Genomic DNA, 14,957 nt, shown 5'->3' with positions numbered 1-14,957 from the left:
AAAGTGGCCATTGTTACACCAAATTTGGAAAAGAAATCAAGAGGGGATCCCTGGAAATTACAGGACAGTTGGCTTAACATCCGTTCTGGGAAAACTGGTGGAAATCATTATTACAGATAGAATTACCAAGATTCTGGAAGAACATGTCTTGTTGAAGCAGACCCAGCATGGTCTCTCCAAGGGTAAGTTCTGCCTCACTAAACCTTTAGTTTCTGGGGGGGGGGGGGGTTTAGACAAAGCATATAAGAAGAAGTGATCTAGTTGTCATTGTGTACTTAGACTTTCAGAAAGCTTTAGGTTTCTCACCAAAGACTCCTGAGGAGGCTTAATAGTCACAGAGTAAGAGGAGTGGTCCTATTAGGGATCAATAAGGAGCTTATTGCTTAGGATAGGTGAAATTGACCTTGGGGAGGGGCAGGGAGGGGAGGATAGGTGAAATTGAACTGAGCTTATGAGAAGCATCAGAATGGCATAGGGGGTATTTTCGATGTAACATTGTGGAATGCAAAAAATCCATGCTGGCTATAGTATACAGCCACTCTTGTGGCTGTATAATTTCCATACTTTTTTATGTCTTACCTTGCATTTGGGTGGGAAATCCACCATTTGTTCCCAATTTTTTTAGAGCCGTAGTTTAGAAAAAAGGAAGTGGGGGTACAACAATATTTCTAGCAAAATAGAAATATTTTTATTTCTAGGAAAATAAAAAGGGCGGGATATAAATAAAATAATAAATAAACAAATAAATTTTATCTTTTTAGGACTTCTGGAAAGTAAGGTTGCGTACATGCCATACATTTAAAGCACATCAAAAGCACATCCTCCCCTCCAAAGAATCTTGGGAACTGTAGTTTGTTAAGGGTTCTGGGAATTGTAGTTCTGTGAGGATACTTGACAGTCTTGTAAATGACACAAATACTTAGAATGAAAGCATTAGAGAGTGTATTTGACAAATCTATGAAATTCAGCTATTAGAAAAAGAAATATATATAAAATGGACTTATAAGCAAATTAGCAATCTGATGATCTGCATTTTAATATAAATACAAATGACAGAAAAGATTGATTTTTCATTCTTCACATGCCTTGACTATAATTGTCTGTTATCAGAAGCAATTCCTGCTGGATTTCACAATGAATACCTTGTGCTCCTTCAACAGGATATCCTTCGTTTGTCCCCATCAACATTATGATGAGCAAAGCTTTTGTTGCATTCCATGTTTGGTGATGGGTGGGTCAACAGCTTCTCCTAGCAGAGGAAAGGTAACTATAGCAACACAAGTTATCTGCATCCTCATGTATTTCCTTGTGCCCACCCCAATCCATGCTCCTTCCCCCAAACCTCTGAAGCCACCAACCAGCTGGCAAGATAAGAGAGCTCTATCTCTCTTGGGCCAAATTTCTCCAGTTGCATAAAATGCTGTTCAGTTACAAACTGAGAACTTCAGAAGCTAGTTTAGGACTGGCGGATGCTAGAGATGAGGCCTTGGCAGCATCACCTTTGCTTCAAATGTGTAGTCCAGCTGTTCGCTCTTCTGTGTTTCAGTCTGAACTACAGCCCTTTTTTAGAAGCAACAGTTTCCCCATCTTCAGGGCCACGGGTCAAACTCAGCTACAGTTTTGCTCGGACTTTTTTGGGACTTGATAAATGCAATGCCTGCATTGGAACATCAATTTGCAAGAAATTCTTTAAAGAAGAAATAAGGTCAGAATCTCCATACCGTATTTGGGGTGGTGAGAAAGGGAAAAGGGAGTTTTCCAACTGCTGGGGGGGGTCTTCATAGAAGAACTCAAGCATTTAATTTGTCATCAGTTCATAACTGCTGTGCATCTACTATCAGTAACAAATATCACTTTTACAGCAACCATAGCAAATCCCCAGATTTTCCCCCTAGGTAATTTCAAGTGCAGTCCTGAGTACACTTACTTAGAAGTAAGCCCAACTGAACTCAATGCATGCATAAGCATGCATAGGCTTACACTGTTAAGATGTTAAATAACCAACGTCTCAGAATGGCTTTGCACTGATACTGTTTTCAGGAGCTATTTGAGTATAGACAGCTCTTAAGAAGTTGCTTGTGAAATATTGTTGTTGCTGTTATATTTCTTACCTGCCCTTCAGCATGAGATCCCAAAGCATGTTGCAGCAATTTAAAAATACAATATTAAAAACAGTTAAAACAGATTTCAAACAATAGAATGGAGTGAATCCTAAATATATTTCAGATGTCAAAGGCTAGGGTAAAGAGGTAAGCAAGGAATAACATTTAACAGTTATATTTTAAAATATAAGTGCAATGACCACCTAAAATGTGCATAAATGCATATTTGCTGTATATTGTGAATCCACTGCATTTTAGTCATGTTAGCTAATAATGTCAGAAAGATATCTGAAATGGAATGCAAGGGACAAGATCTAGGAAACTTACATTCATTTTAACTCCCATTAATTGCAACAGAAGCACATAGTGCATGTGGTCTCTTGAATCAGCTGATTTTTAAAAGTGCAATAAAAACCAAAATATTAGAATTCCAATATACAATCACCAGAAAACAGAAACAGAAACAGAGCTGCTAAATAAAACCAGTGCCATTTACCTACAAGACTCAAATGACTTCCTGAATAAACAGGTTTTACCTAACCTTCTAAAAGTCAGGAGGGTGCCAGCTACAGAGAAGGCCTGAAACCTTTTAATCAACTGCTAAGCCTCTGACGGTGGTGGCATACAAAGTAGGGCATCATTTGATGATCTCCTTAAGGCTTAAGGGGACTATACAGGAGAAGGCATTCCTTTTAAGTATTCAGGGCTCAGACTGCTTAGCACTTTAAAATGTCAAACCCAGCACTGAATCAAAGCTCTACTTTAAGTGGGCTATGCCCAAGGATTTGTTGTTTTGTTTTACATTATCATAATTGACTGAAGCATGAATGGGGGCATTTTCATTCCACTGGGAGTTTGTTATGAATATCGGGATAATTGTCAAACATACATTTCTTCTAGCAGAGTACAACATCTACACAAGCCATTATCATAATCATAAGATCTATTTCAGATTCTGAAAACAGAGATAGTTATGATAAAAGTTATTATGGTAGATGACAGTAGGTAAAGAGATTTAAAAGAGACATGCTTGCTCTCTTTCAATATGATTTACAGACCTATAGGTGCTTTTAAAGAATTGGCAGCATAGTGAAGAAAAATGCTATATTAATGAATTATAGTTTTAATGCACCACTAACCTTGTTATTACTATTACACCACAGTGTCAAATTACATTTTTATATATCTGCTCCTATATAAAAGATACTTCAGAAAAACAATAAAAAGCCTTGATGGAGTTACTATAAAAGACTCTTATTTTGCTCTTTAAATTTATACTTGAACCACTAAAATGCCTATCATTATGGCAGGTGGGTTGTGCATCTGGAGGAAGGGCCTATAGATTGCAAGGTCCTTGGAAGTGTACAGTATATCTCTGCTCCCTGCCATACCTTTGCAAATACACATGTGAGAGGAAGTAAAGAGTTCATTAGGAAAGACTTTGAAGTCAAGGCTAGGCCTCCCCCACCTTTTCCTGGTGTAAATTTGGAGACAAACTGAGACTCCTCCCACTCCTGTTCCTGGTGTACATTTGGAGACAAACTGGGCTTTTATTATTATTATTTAGGAATACATACCTCACCGTTCTAATACTTTTGCAGAGTACCTTACAACAATTAAAATACAACATTCCATATACGGGGGGAGTGGAGACAGCAGAACCCCAAACAGGGTTCACCATATTAAACATAATCACATAATCTGCCCAATAAACTGGATTTTTTTTTCACCAATTGGAGGAAATCTGCCAAGGAGGTGGTTAAACAAACCACATGGCACAAAGTATTCTACACAATGGATTGCCTCTGCATAATATATGGAATTCTTCTAAGATGTCAGGGAAGTAATAGTATATAGAAGAGTGAAGAAAAACAAAATTAAAAAACCCAGGAGCACTGCTTTCGGAAATCTATCATGCAGACATAAATATGCCAGCTGGTCAGACCCTGGCCATAAGCTAAACTTAAGCTAACCTAAATCCACCAAGCCTCCCTGCGGACAATTTCATTTAACTCCACACCATCCATCCCACAACAGCCTGTTTCTCTTTATGACCAGGGAAGGTGGGCACCCTTCCTGACATTATGGATTACATTAGCCAGGCACAGACCCAAGGTAGTACTTGGTTGTAGAGGAGGAGGAAGAGGAAATCTTGACTGAGGTGTTATTTGTACTAAGGGGATTCTTAGGGACCCTGCTAATTAAAGTGCAGCCCAGTAATTTTGTAATGCTCCTAATGAGTCCTTCAGAAACTTAGCAGGAGTTTGTCAATGATTGATTGATAAGCTTCCCTGAAAGATAACTTGCCCACTTCCAGCCTTTTCATGCCACCAATCAGCAGATTATTAGTCTAGCCAGTAGCACCCCACATGAAATGAATGAGCACCCTTAAAACTCCCCAGATTCTGTGGCAAACCTAAAGGAAGGAAGCATGAAAGCCACTGCTGTAGCCCATTATGCTAGATGTTGTACAAGAAAGGGGAGTCCTTAGCTGTTAGTTGAAGTGAGAATTTGCCATTAAAACCATGAAAGTTTGCCATTAAAGTCCCAGTGAAGTGCTCTTTCTACCTTGCAACAGAAACTTCACTGGATCTTCATTAGTTGATATTCAATGTGGCGTCACCTATGCTTAGTTAATGTTTCATAATTTACCCTTATGGGCATTGTACTGCAAATATGCAGGGCATTTTAGCTTGATGAAGCTGATTACATGAGCAGTCCCAACTGCATGTGTACTTTTTCCTAAGATTTCACATTGCAAAGACCCAATTCATTATATGGCATACTCACCATCAGTACAAGAACTTCCCACACTCCTAGTTGTATGCCCTAGTAGTGCATAAGTGGAAATTCAAGATGCATTTCTTTAAAAAGAAGGTAATGGCATTCAATCTATGGCCTGTGCACAGCCCATGATTTCCCTGCATGGACAGAAAGGATAGCCTTACAGGTTGTACACTGGTGTTTTTCCAGCAGAGCCCTGAAGAGCAGACACTACATAGGCATTGTAATAAGCACATACAGTCAATGCTTAAAAGCTGTGACTGCCAGTTGTTCACCTGCACATTTTTAAACATGATTTGCCACCAGTGTCCTCCTGTCGTTTGTATGGGCCAAATATGCAAGAGAATAAATGGATCCAATTCAAATATTAAAACCAGCAACAGAAAGTAGAGGTGCATTCAGTCTTCCAGAACTTTCTGTAGTAGACTAGGGTCCCTGGATGTGACCTTAGAGTTACCATGCCCCAACTAAAGGTCTCAAAGAGATCAATGTGAATCTACCACCTGCCCTGGGCTCCTGCCAGGAGGAAGGGCGGGGTATAAATCAAATAACAAATAAATAAATAAAAATACTAAGCTGGAATTAATTAGCAAAGCATTATGGCACTTGGTCTCAAGCATCCTAGGAATGGCTGGTTCACTCCTCCTCGTTTTTAATAAGTAAAAATAAATAAATAAAGTAATTGTTCCTCTTTAAGTTTATATTGATCTTGCTGTGCCTGTCTGAATATATCAGAACCATTTTGAATGAAACAGCCATTCTAAGAAGTGGTAGCTTATGCAGAACTACCTGCCTATTCAATTAAGTTATCATACAGTTTCATGCTACTCCCTGCCCCCCCCTTCCTTATCTTTGTCTGGATTAACTCTCATTAGAAAAATGGGAACATTAACTTCCCACCCTGTTGAGTAATGTGATTAATTGGTATGTGTGATATGCTTTTAAAGCCTCAGATAAAAGAACATGATATAAGAGTGAACTACTATTCTGGCACAACTCACAAGATGAGTCTGTACAAAGCATGTCAGGTCATTGATAAACTAGTTAAGTGCAGATAAGAGTCATGTTCCCAGAGCTTTTCACTTTGCCCTAAAGGTTTCCAGATGAAGACATCCATTTGGGTTAATTCATTTTGTTGTTTGTGCTGAGTACTAAATTATAGCATGCAGCAATTTTAATAGATTGCAATGAACATTGGCAATTATGAATCACTTACATGCAAACTACTTAACACCCTTTATAAAGTTTATCCTCATAGGAACTCTGTTATGTATACCTTGGGAATTCACATTTCACACATTGAGAACTGAGACCAAGAAGGTAGAAGAGTAAGGGTTCATGATTGAGAAGGGAGTTTGATCCTAGCATCCTAGCTTTTTCAAAACCAAGCCTGACACTTTAATCACTTGGAGCACACTAGCTCATATTTAAGGACTGCTTAAAAGTCCCAAATAAATTTCTCTAAGGGCATTTTCATATGTGCTTAAAGGAGCTCTTATTTCAGTGCAAATATGAAATGTAGGGCTGTGCACACACTCCCACCTGATCTAGTAGTTTGGATTGGGCCCTATCCAACCTGGGACAAGATAAACCCGACCCTGCCAACCAATTCGGGGCATTACAGAGCCCTAAGTCTTTCATTAGGGTTTTAAACCCTAATTTAAAATGCAGGCAGTGGCGATGGTGTCTCCTTCTCCCATCCCCCTCACTGTCAACCCCATGCTCACTTAGGGTTTAAAACCCTGAATAAATATGCAGTCACCTGATATATTCACCCTTTTGGCAGCCCTGGATCATTCCGGGTGGAGCCAATCCAGGGCTGCTGTGACCCACTCTGGGACAATCCTGGATAGACCCAAATAGGCCTGATTCAGTTCAGGATTTGTCCAGAGCCCATGCACAGCCTGAGTGAAACCTACACATTAACCTTAATGTCCATTTGCATTACAAATACCTCTCCTCTCTCTCTCTTGCATGATCAGCTATCAGAAATTCAACTAAATAAAATGGTCTTGAGATGGCACACGTACACTTTTGAGTTCTCAAAGCTGACATTGAAAGATCACTCGTATGCCTGGAACAGCTGCCTGATATGTACAAGTTTAGCAGTTAAGCTCTTCCCATCACTGTAGTTGCATACCAAGTAAAGGAAAGCATCACTTTTCAAAATGTCTCCATGTCAGGTTGCTGTCAAAGGGACAGGAGCAGGGTCAGTAAAAGATAAGACAAGAAAAAAGCTCTGAATACCCCATTGCTCCTCATTTAACAGTTACTTAATGTCAGCAGGGGAAGAGCTGTAGTTTAGGGATAGAGCATCTACCTTGCATTTAGAAGGTCTCAAATTCAATCCCCAGCATCTCCAGACATGCCTGCGAATGTCCCCTACCTGAAATACTGGAGAGCCACTGCCAGTCAGTGTAGACAGTACTAAGCTAGATGGACCAATAAGTCTGACTCAATATAAGGCAGCTTTCCATGCATCTAGAAGTGCACTAATAACAGCTTCAAAACAAATGAATCCAAGCCCTTTAGCAGGAATTGTTATTGATCAACATCAGAACTGCAAGGTGGGTAAGCTTGTTTGTAAGACCTCTGCATTTATTTTATAAAGATAACTGATAGAAACCCAGGCCTTCATAGTTGAAGACAAATGCTCTATCCTCTATACCATAGTGATTCTCAGTGATCTGTGAGTAAGGGCCATTGAAAACTGGTCAGTTGTCAATTCAATGCTTTCCCAAACTCAGAGTATATAAAGGATTACATTTCATTATATTTTGGAGAGGAAAAATATAACTATAAGGTAAGTCATGATCAAATTTCATACACTCAAGGGATTCTACTAGGATTGCTTTCTTACTGAAGAATGTAGCCCAAGGCTCACAAGTTCTTAAATCCGTTTTGAAAGTGAGACTCATTGCCTAAAATTGTACACATCTCTCAGTAACCTTTAAAGAGCCAAATGAAATCATATATGTGCATTTTAAAAAATTATGCGAAGTGTGTGTGTGAGATCCATGCTTTAAAGCACTAAAACTAGTTTTGTTGATGCATCTTCATGAAATTATATTGTAACCAGGGATGGAAGGTTTTGTCAATTTTGGTTCTCTCAGTTTCTCATTTTTCCAATCTTAAATTCACTTCTCCACATTGCTGCAAGAATTTTTTTTAAAAAAATCTCATATCTCCAGCATTTTAGTGTGAATTTCTCCTAATAAACTTATTTTGCATGCAGCTTTGATTAATGTACAAATTTTTGCAAGCAATTTATCCTAATATAAAGGATTTTAAAAAATTCACTAATATATTCATTTACATGCATGCTTTCCCCTAATACATGCATTCTAAAAACATTGTATTGTTGGGGAACTGCATTGTAAAATTCGGATAAGTGTAAATTTTGAAGGGTAGCTGTGCTTTGGTTCTCATATTGTTTCAGAAAGTGCGAAGTTGATAGATTCTGCTTAAATGCTATCTTCAGCTCTGAATGATTAACATTAAATTTATGATGAGGTTAGATTAGGGCATTTGTCCTGTGTTCATTGGGAAAACTAACAATTAGAAAATTTATTGTATGCCTGCCATTAAACTAAAAAATAAAGTAAAGTTTATGTGGAGTTAACATTATCTGAATGCTTTATAGATTTATATATCTATGAATCTGCTGTCCTGGGCTCCTTTAGGAGGAGGACTGGGGATAGAAATGTAATAAATAATAATCACAAAGAAAAATTATTATATGAATAGCCTATAGGAGAAAGAAGAGTTTGTGTACATGTACACTTCCTGTATGCATGCACACAAACTCTTTGAGAGGGCTGATGAAACAAGACAGTGCTTAACATCTAAGCAGGTTCCGTGTACTTCCTCAGGAAAAACAGAACAAAAGGAGAAGGTGCTCTCACATAAACAACAGCAACCAAGGGAGGGAAGCTTCAGAAATAACATGTGTATAAAGCCAAAAAGGTGTGCCATTGTGACCTTCATCTGATCAAGGCAGTCAATGCCTCAAATATACACATTAATGAGTGTGTGACTGTTTTTAGTTGTCTAGCCATTTTGCGGTCAGAAGAGGAACCAGGTGGAGAACTGTTTTCAGTCGCATTAAGGAACATAGTGGCTATTTCCTGTGCCCAGTCACTTTCAAAATTGTGAGATTCATATTAGATAGGGTTATTGATTGATTGATTTCTTCCTGAATATGGGCCCCAGTCAACATGGTCAGTGGTCAGGGTTCTACACTCTTTTACGTGCTGTTCATGAGGCAGAAACAGTGGCAAGTCTCACCTCCTGAAGACCCATTTATTTAGCAGGTTTTCTCTGGCTTATAAGATCCCTCACACTGTTCTGTTTTATTATTTATTTATATTTTAACTGGATATTTTATTGATGGATTCTCTGTTTTTACTGATGTTTTTCTTTGTATTTTGAGTTATAATGTTGCATAATAGATTTTGAATTATCTTATTATGTATTATGATATTAGGAATTTTGCATATGAAATGATATATTATTATTATTATTATTATTATTCCATTTGCCATTACAGATGTTTAGGTTTTATAGTGATTTGTTTTGTCCATTTTGGAAGCAACCCTTTTGTGGCTGCTCTCCCATTAAATTTTTCCTCCTGGATAATATTATATGTAGAATGGGGGTGGGGTGGGGTGAGCAGATCCTACTTCATAAAGGCTTTACACCCTAACAAACAATGGATAGTACTTGGCCACCTTATAGATCTGTTTTGGAATCCTACTTGGAGATGTAAGAATTTGGCAGGTGCCACGGTATGCCAGTACTTAGCTGGGTGAAGGTGGATTAACAACATTGCATGTCTTGATTTGATGACAGATTTGACAGCTGGCTTTCTTCCCGTTTAAAACTCCCTCCCAACTACCTCTCCTACTACGCTGGGAACTACTCAGATGACACCAAAAGTTGGCGGCCAGTTGAGATCTCCAGATTAACCACAAAATACCAGCACGACCAAGCCGACAAGAAGATTTGTACTTTCCTTACTCACACTAAAAGCTGCAGCATTGAACGAGTCTTATGGAAGACAGAGAGATTCCAGAAATGGCTGAAAACAAAACGCCTCACCCCTGTCCTGGTTCAGGTTGGTATATAGGTTCCTGAAATCCAGAATTTATATGTCAGAATATTCATATTGAGGAGCTATTACATCATGGGAATTGAACGTTTTGTTGTTGTTTGAGTTTGGTTCTTCTCTCTGTACACACACACGCACACACACACGCGTGCATGCACACACACGCACACACACACACACAAAATATTTGTTGGACCTGACTGAGCTTCTGCTAGTATTATTTGCTACTTGAATATAGAAGAAGTCCATATAGCATAATACACCACAGTCACATCTGAAACCAAGATAACTTATGATGGTGTGCATATAACTACTCAGTAAGACGGTCTTCTGTGTTATTTTGCAGACTGGTGAAGAAAACCTTGCCACATTCCTGTACTTGATCAGAAATGAAATCAAGGGAAGCTGCAAAATTGAAAAGATGACCGCCTTGCCAAGTGATTGCATGCACACTGTTGTAAATGGTTATCTGCAAATAGTACAGAGAATAATTGTTCATCTTAGCATTTTGAATCTGTATGGTATGGAAAAGCAACCAAGAGTTCTGTGGTCCTTTAAAGACACACACATTTATTATGGCATGTGCTTTTGTGGATTGCAGTATGGTATGGGTTTGCTTTTGTTTTTCTTGCTTTGTCTTCAGTTCCGACTGAGTACCATCTTTGAAGGCTATCCACCTGTTCGGTGCTTACCTCCTAAACTGCATAAAACTAATATGGTGTGACAGGTTTATGAGTTTGGGGTAGCCATGTGGGAACAAGCTGATTACTGGGCTCTTTCAAATCTACAAGAAAACACATATTGCATAAAAGCTTCAGCAAAAGTAGCAACATGCTTTTTAATCCCTTAGAGATCTTTAATCCCTAGATGTTCGTGCCTGTGACTAACCCAAAGGACAACCTGCTCTACTGATGTCAATGTCTGTGGGTGCATCATGTCAAAGTAGGGCAGCGAAAGGCCTCCAGGATTCTTGCAGACACAGGCACTGTACAGAAGAACCTTATCATGCTCCCAGAGTATCAGACACACTCTAGTGGCCTAATGCCTAGAGGCAGGCACCCAGACCAGCACTCTGAAGTGTCTTTCATCTCTCAACCATCTACAATGATATATGTCATGCGCGAGGAAGTCTGCTGACCTCTTTATTAAATTCCTTCAGAGTCGCATAAATTGAGTGAAGGGATAAATCTCATCTTCTGGCCATAGTTCCTGCTGCTTCAGGACAGCTGCTAGGCAGTTGCTGTTTCCAAGGGGTAGGAGCAAAAGGCCAAGCAGATGAGAACTATGTGGGGGCCTACAACAAATCAGTAGCAAAGCACAAAGATAGCACTAAAGAGCCAAGCATGGAAAGAAAATGGAAGCAGCAGCACTGGTCAATCAAGCATTTCCCACCACTGATGAAGGAGCAAACAGGATGCAGTTTAGTTTATTTCTCCCTAATTATGTAGAAAGTTGCCAGCTACTATTTGCACCAGAGAACTTTCTCACAGGGGATCACCAGACAAATGTTGCTTCTGATGCTTTTCATTCTTCCATTTAAGTAGCTGAGGTGTTCTGCAAAAAGGGACTTAAGATATGGACTCATTAGAAATGTTGTGTCTCCTCATCAGATTAGATCTTTTTACACTAATAAAAGGGATACTTGATCCCTTCATTCTAATGCTGGCCTTCTTTATTCTTCTCTTTTTTGTCCCACAGAGGTGCTACAGTTGAAACGGGGCATAACTACATCTTCCTGGGCAGGAATAACATTCCAGTCCTTAGAGTGGAGCAAACTCCACAACACCCAGTTGCATGTCCAACAACATGTCAGGTTCAAAGAAATGGAGCCTGATTTTCTATTACATGACTGAGGTACTAATGATGGGGGAGACTTTCAATTTGTTTTACATTTTGTTTACATTCAAATGTGAACCTACTTAATTCACACTTTTAAAAAGTTTTTTTAAATAAACCCAAAACACAGCCATCCTTTGAAATCTGATACAGTTCTTCAACCAATGCTTTCAAAAATGCATGCATTAGGGGAAAGTGTGCACAAAATGCATATATTAGTGAAAGTAACATACAAAATGCATTATATTAAGGGAAATGTGTACATTTGTTAAAAGTGTATACAAAAATGTGTTGACTAGGAGAAATTCATACTAAAATGCTGATGAATTTTCATGAGGATTTAAAAAAAATGCTGCAGAAATGTGGAGAACAGGCAAAGCTGTTATATAAAAGGACTGCCGTGGCTCCCTCTCCCAAAATGCACATTTTGTAAAGTTGTCAAAAATTACAGCCTTTCCCCCTGAACATTTTCATGATTTAAAAAAGCGCTACTTTGCCAGATCAGAGAAAATGCCCCATTTTCTAGCGTGTTTGGAAGTTCCTCCTCAGGAAAAAACATTTGGGGGATTTCAATGGAAATTCCAAATGAAATTTTTAATTTTTGTATTTAATATTTATATATCACTTACAATTGGCAAAGCAATCTCAAAACGAGTTACAAAGATAAAAATAGAAATACATTAAAATGAAACATAGTAGCAACATCACACAAAATCACAGATGTCAATTATACAGCCACGAGAGTGGCTGTATACTATAGCTAGCATGGATTTTTTGCATTCCGCAATGTTACATTAAAAATACCCCCCATGACATTCTGATGCTTCCCATAAGCTCATTTCAAAACAAAACCTTACAAAACTTATACTCCTGAACTCAGAAATGCTTGCTTAACATCTCTCTAAATTTTCATGGAGATACACAAAATAGACCGAGAGAATCAAGAGTTCAAAGTGTAACAAGAGAGAGAGAAAAACCAGACTGCTTTTGGATTTTTTTTCTGTCCAAGTTCTCACAGTCTGTAGAAATTCATTAAAAATCAGCCATTTTCAGAGAGTACCTGTAATCCTATTACTGACCTTGCCCCATACTCTGACCTTCACCTTCTGCTTTTTAAAAGTTTAAAAAATGCCTGACTGATTTTTAATTAATATAAGAAATTTAGCATTGAATTCAGTTATAAGCCCTGGTATGCTCAGTAAGAACCAACTGTCAGTGTTCTAAAAGCCAGACTCACAGCTACTTGGCTAGGCGAATCAGGGGGCCACATCGATACCAGACCTTTATTTCACTTTAGACAGCCTTGGCTTTCCCCAAAGAATCCTGGGAAGTGTGCTGAGAGCAGACTCCTATTTCCCTGACAGAGCTCCAGTGGCCAGAGTAGTTTAACAGTCAGCCACTCTGATTGAAGCTCTGTGAGGGGAACAGGGCATCTTCTAACAACTTTCAGCACCCTTCACTAACTACACTTCCAGGATTCTTTGGGAGAAGCCATAATGGTCTAAAGTGAAATAAAGATCTGGTGTGGATGTGCCCAGGGACAGCTTTGGTTTAAATTTGGGTGGGAGGCTACATGTGCCTTCTGTAGAATAAAAAGGTGGGGGAAACCCTGAAAAGCAATGATACTGTTCACAATGTTTTCCTCTTGGAAAGGAAAGGGGCTTCCCCTCTGCCCAGTGCCCACTCACCCAATCTCCTCCCCCTCCTACTCCCCTTCCTGCCCCTCCTGTTCCTGCCCTTCCTTTCCTCCTCCCCTTTCTGCCCTTCACCAAGGTCAATTTCACCTATCCTGAGCATGATTGCACAGGAGTAAATCCCACTGAACTCAAAAGGCAATGAAATGATCAAACCTGCCTTCCCCTCCTCCTCCTTCCTATCCCCTCCTCCTCCTTCCTATCCCCTCCCTCTTGCCCCTTCCCTCCCCCTTCCTTCACCCTTCCCTTCTTCTTCCCCACCTTGCAATCCCCTCCTTTCCCCTGTCCCTCCTTCCTCCGTCCCTCCTTCCCCTCCCCTCCTCCTCCCCTATGGTCAGTTTTACCTATCCTAAGCATGATTGCATGGGAGTAAATTCAGTTGAACTCAATAAGCATGCAAATAGTCAAACCTGCCCTCCTCTCTTCCTCCCTCTCATCACCTCCCTTTTGCCCCTTCCCTGCCCCTTCCTTCACCCCTCACCCACCCCTTCCATTCTCCTCCTTCTCCTTCTCCTTCCCCTCTCCTTCTCCACCCTTCCTCCTTCCCTCTACTCTCCCCTCTCCCCCCTCCTCCCCCATGGTCAGTTTTACCTATCCTAACCATGATTGCACAGGAGTAAATCCCACTGAACTCAATAAGCATGCAAATGATCAGACCTGCCTTTCCCCTCTTCTCTCCCTTCTTCCTCTCCTCCCCTCTTCCTTCTTCCTCCTCCCCTGCCCACTCTCCACCCATCCATCCCTCCTCCTCCTCCTCCCCTCCTCGCCCCAATGATAAGTTTTACCTATTCTAAGCATGACTGCACAGCTGTAAATCTCACTGAACATGCAAATGATCAAACCTGCCCTCCTCTTCCCCTTCCCCTCCTGCCTGCTCCCATCCACATCCCCCGCCTCACCTCCCCACCTCCTGTGTTCAGTTTCACACAGTTTCACACATGCTTTTTCCAAGCATGATTTCAGGGAGTAAATCCCACTGAACGCAATAAGCATGCAAATGATCAATCCATTCTCAGCAAACTTGCACAAGGTCCCATTGCTTACCTCCCGGATTAAAAAGCAGAAAAATTCACTAATAGGCAAAAAACCTTGCAGTTTAAGAATGTGCCTATAGTCAATAGATATTTCTATCAAACTTTAAAAAGCAGGGAAATTGGGCAGCTATAGTAAATCCGCCAGGGGAGCAGGAGACCTGACCTCCTCTCTGAGATATTGTACCGCCCTACACATTTGTAAAAATACAAACACAATATAGGGCAATTTGTTAGTGCTGATGGCCAAGGAAAGTCTGAGCAAACAGGTGCATTTTCAACAGGAACTGGAAGCACCAAACAATCAGTAGCTCACAAATCATACAGGGAGGGCATTCTAAAGGTTAGGCATTAACAATGGATACATTTCTTACTAGACATCGCAGTTGTTTATGCTTAG

The 14,957-nt window shown here is 39.9% G+C and overlaps 1 protein-coding gene across 1 annotated transcript in view; it reads left to right on the top strand.

The window, feature by feature from the left end:
* Positions 1-1,434: 1,434 nt before the first annotated feature.
* The window catches only part of DIPK2B (divergent protein kinase domain 2B), a 55,302-nt gene continuing 41,779 nt past the window's right edge, over positions 1,435-14,957 (top strand). The window contains exons 1-2 of the mRNA XM_061627507.1: positions 1,435-1,705; positions 9,738-10,002. Coding sequence (XP_061483491.1) covers positions 1,470-1,705; positions 9,738-10,002 — 501 coding nt within the window. The 5' untranslated portion in view covers positions 1,435-1,469. The remainder of the gene's footprint in view (positions 1,706-9,737; positions 10,003-14,957) is intronic.

The sequence above is a fragment of the Rhineura floridana genome, chromosome 5 (assembly GCF_030035675.1).
Source record: "Rhineura floridana isolate rRhiFlo1 chromosome 5, rRhiFlo1.hap2, whole genome shotgun sequence".
Lineage (NCBI taxonomy): Eukaryota > Metazoa > Chordata > Lepidosauria > Squamata > Rhineuridae > Rhineura > Rhineura floridana.
Note: the sequence above shows the minus strand (reverse complement) of the source record. Positions and strands in the feature narration are given on the sequence as shown.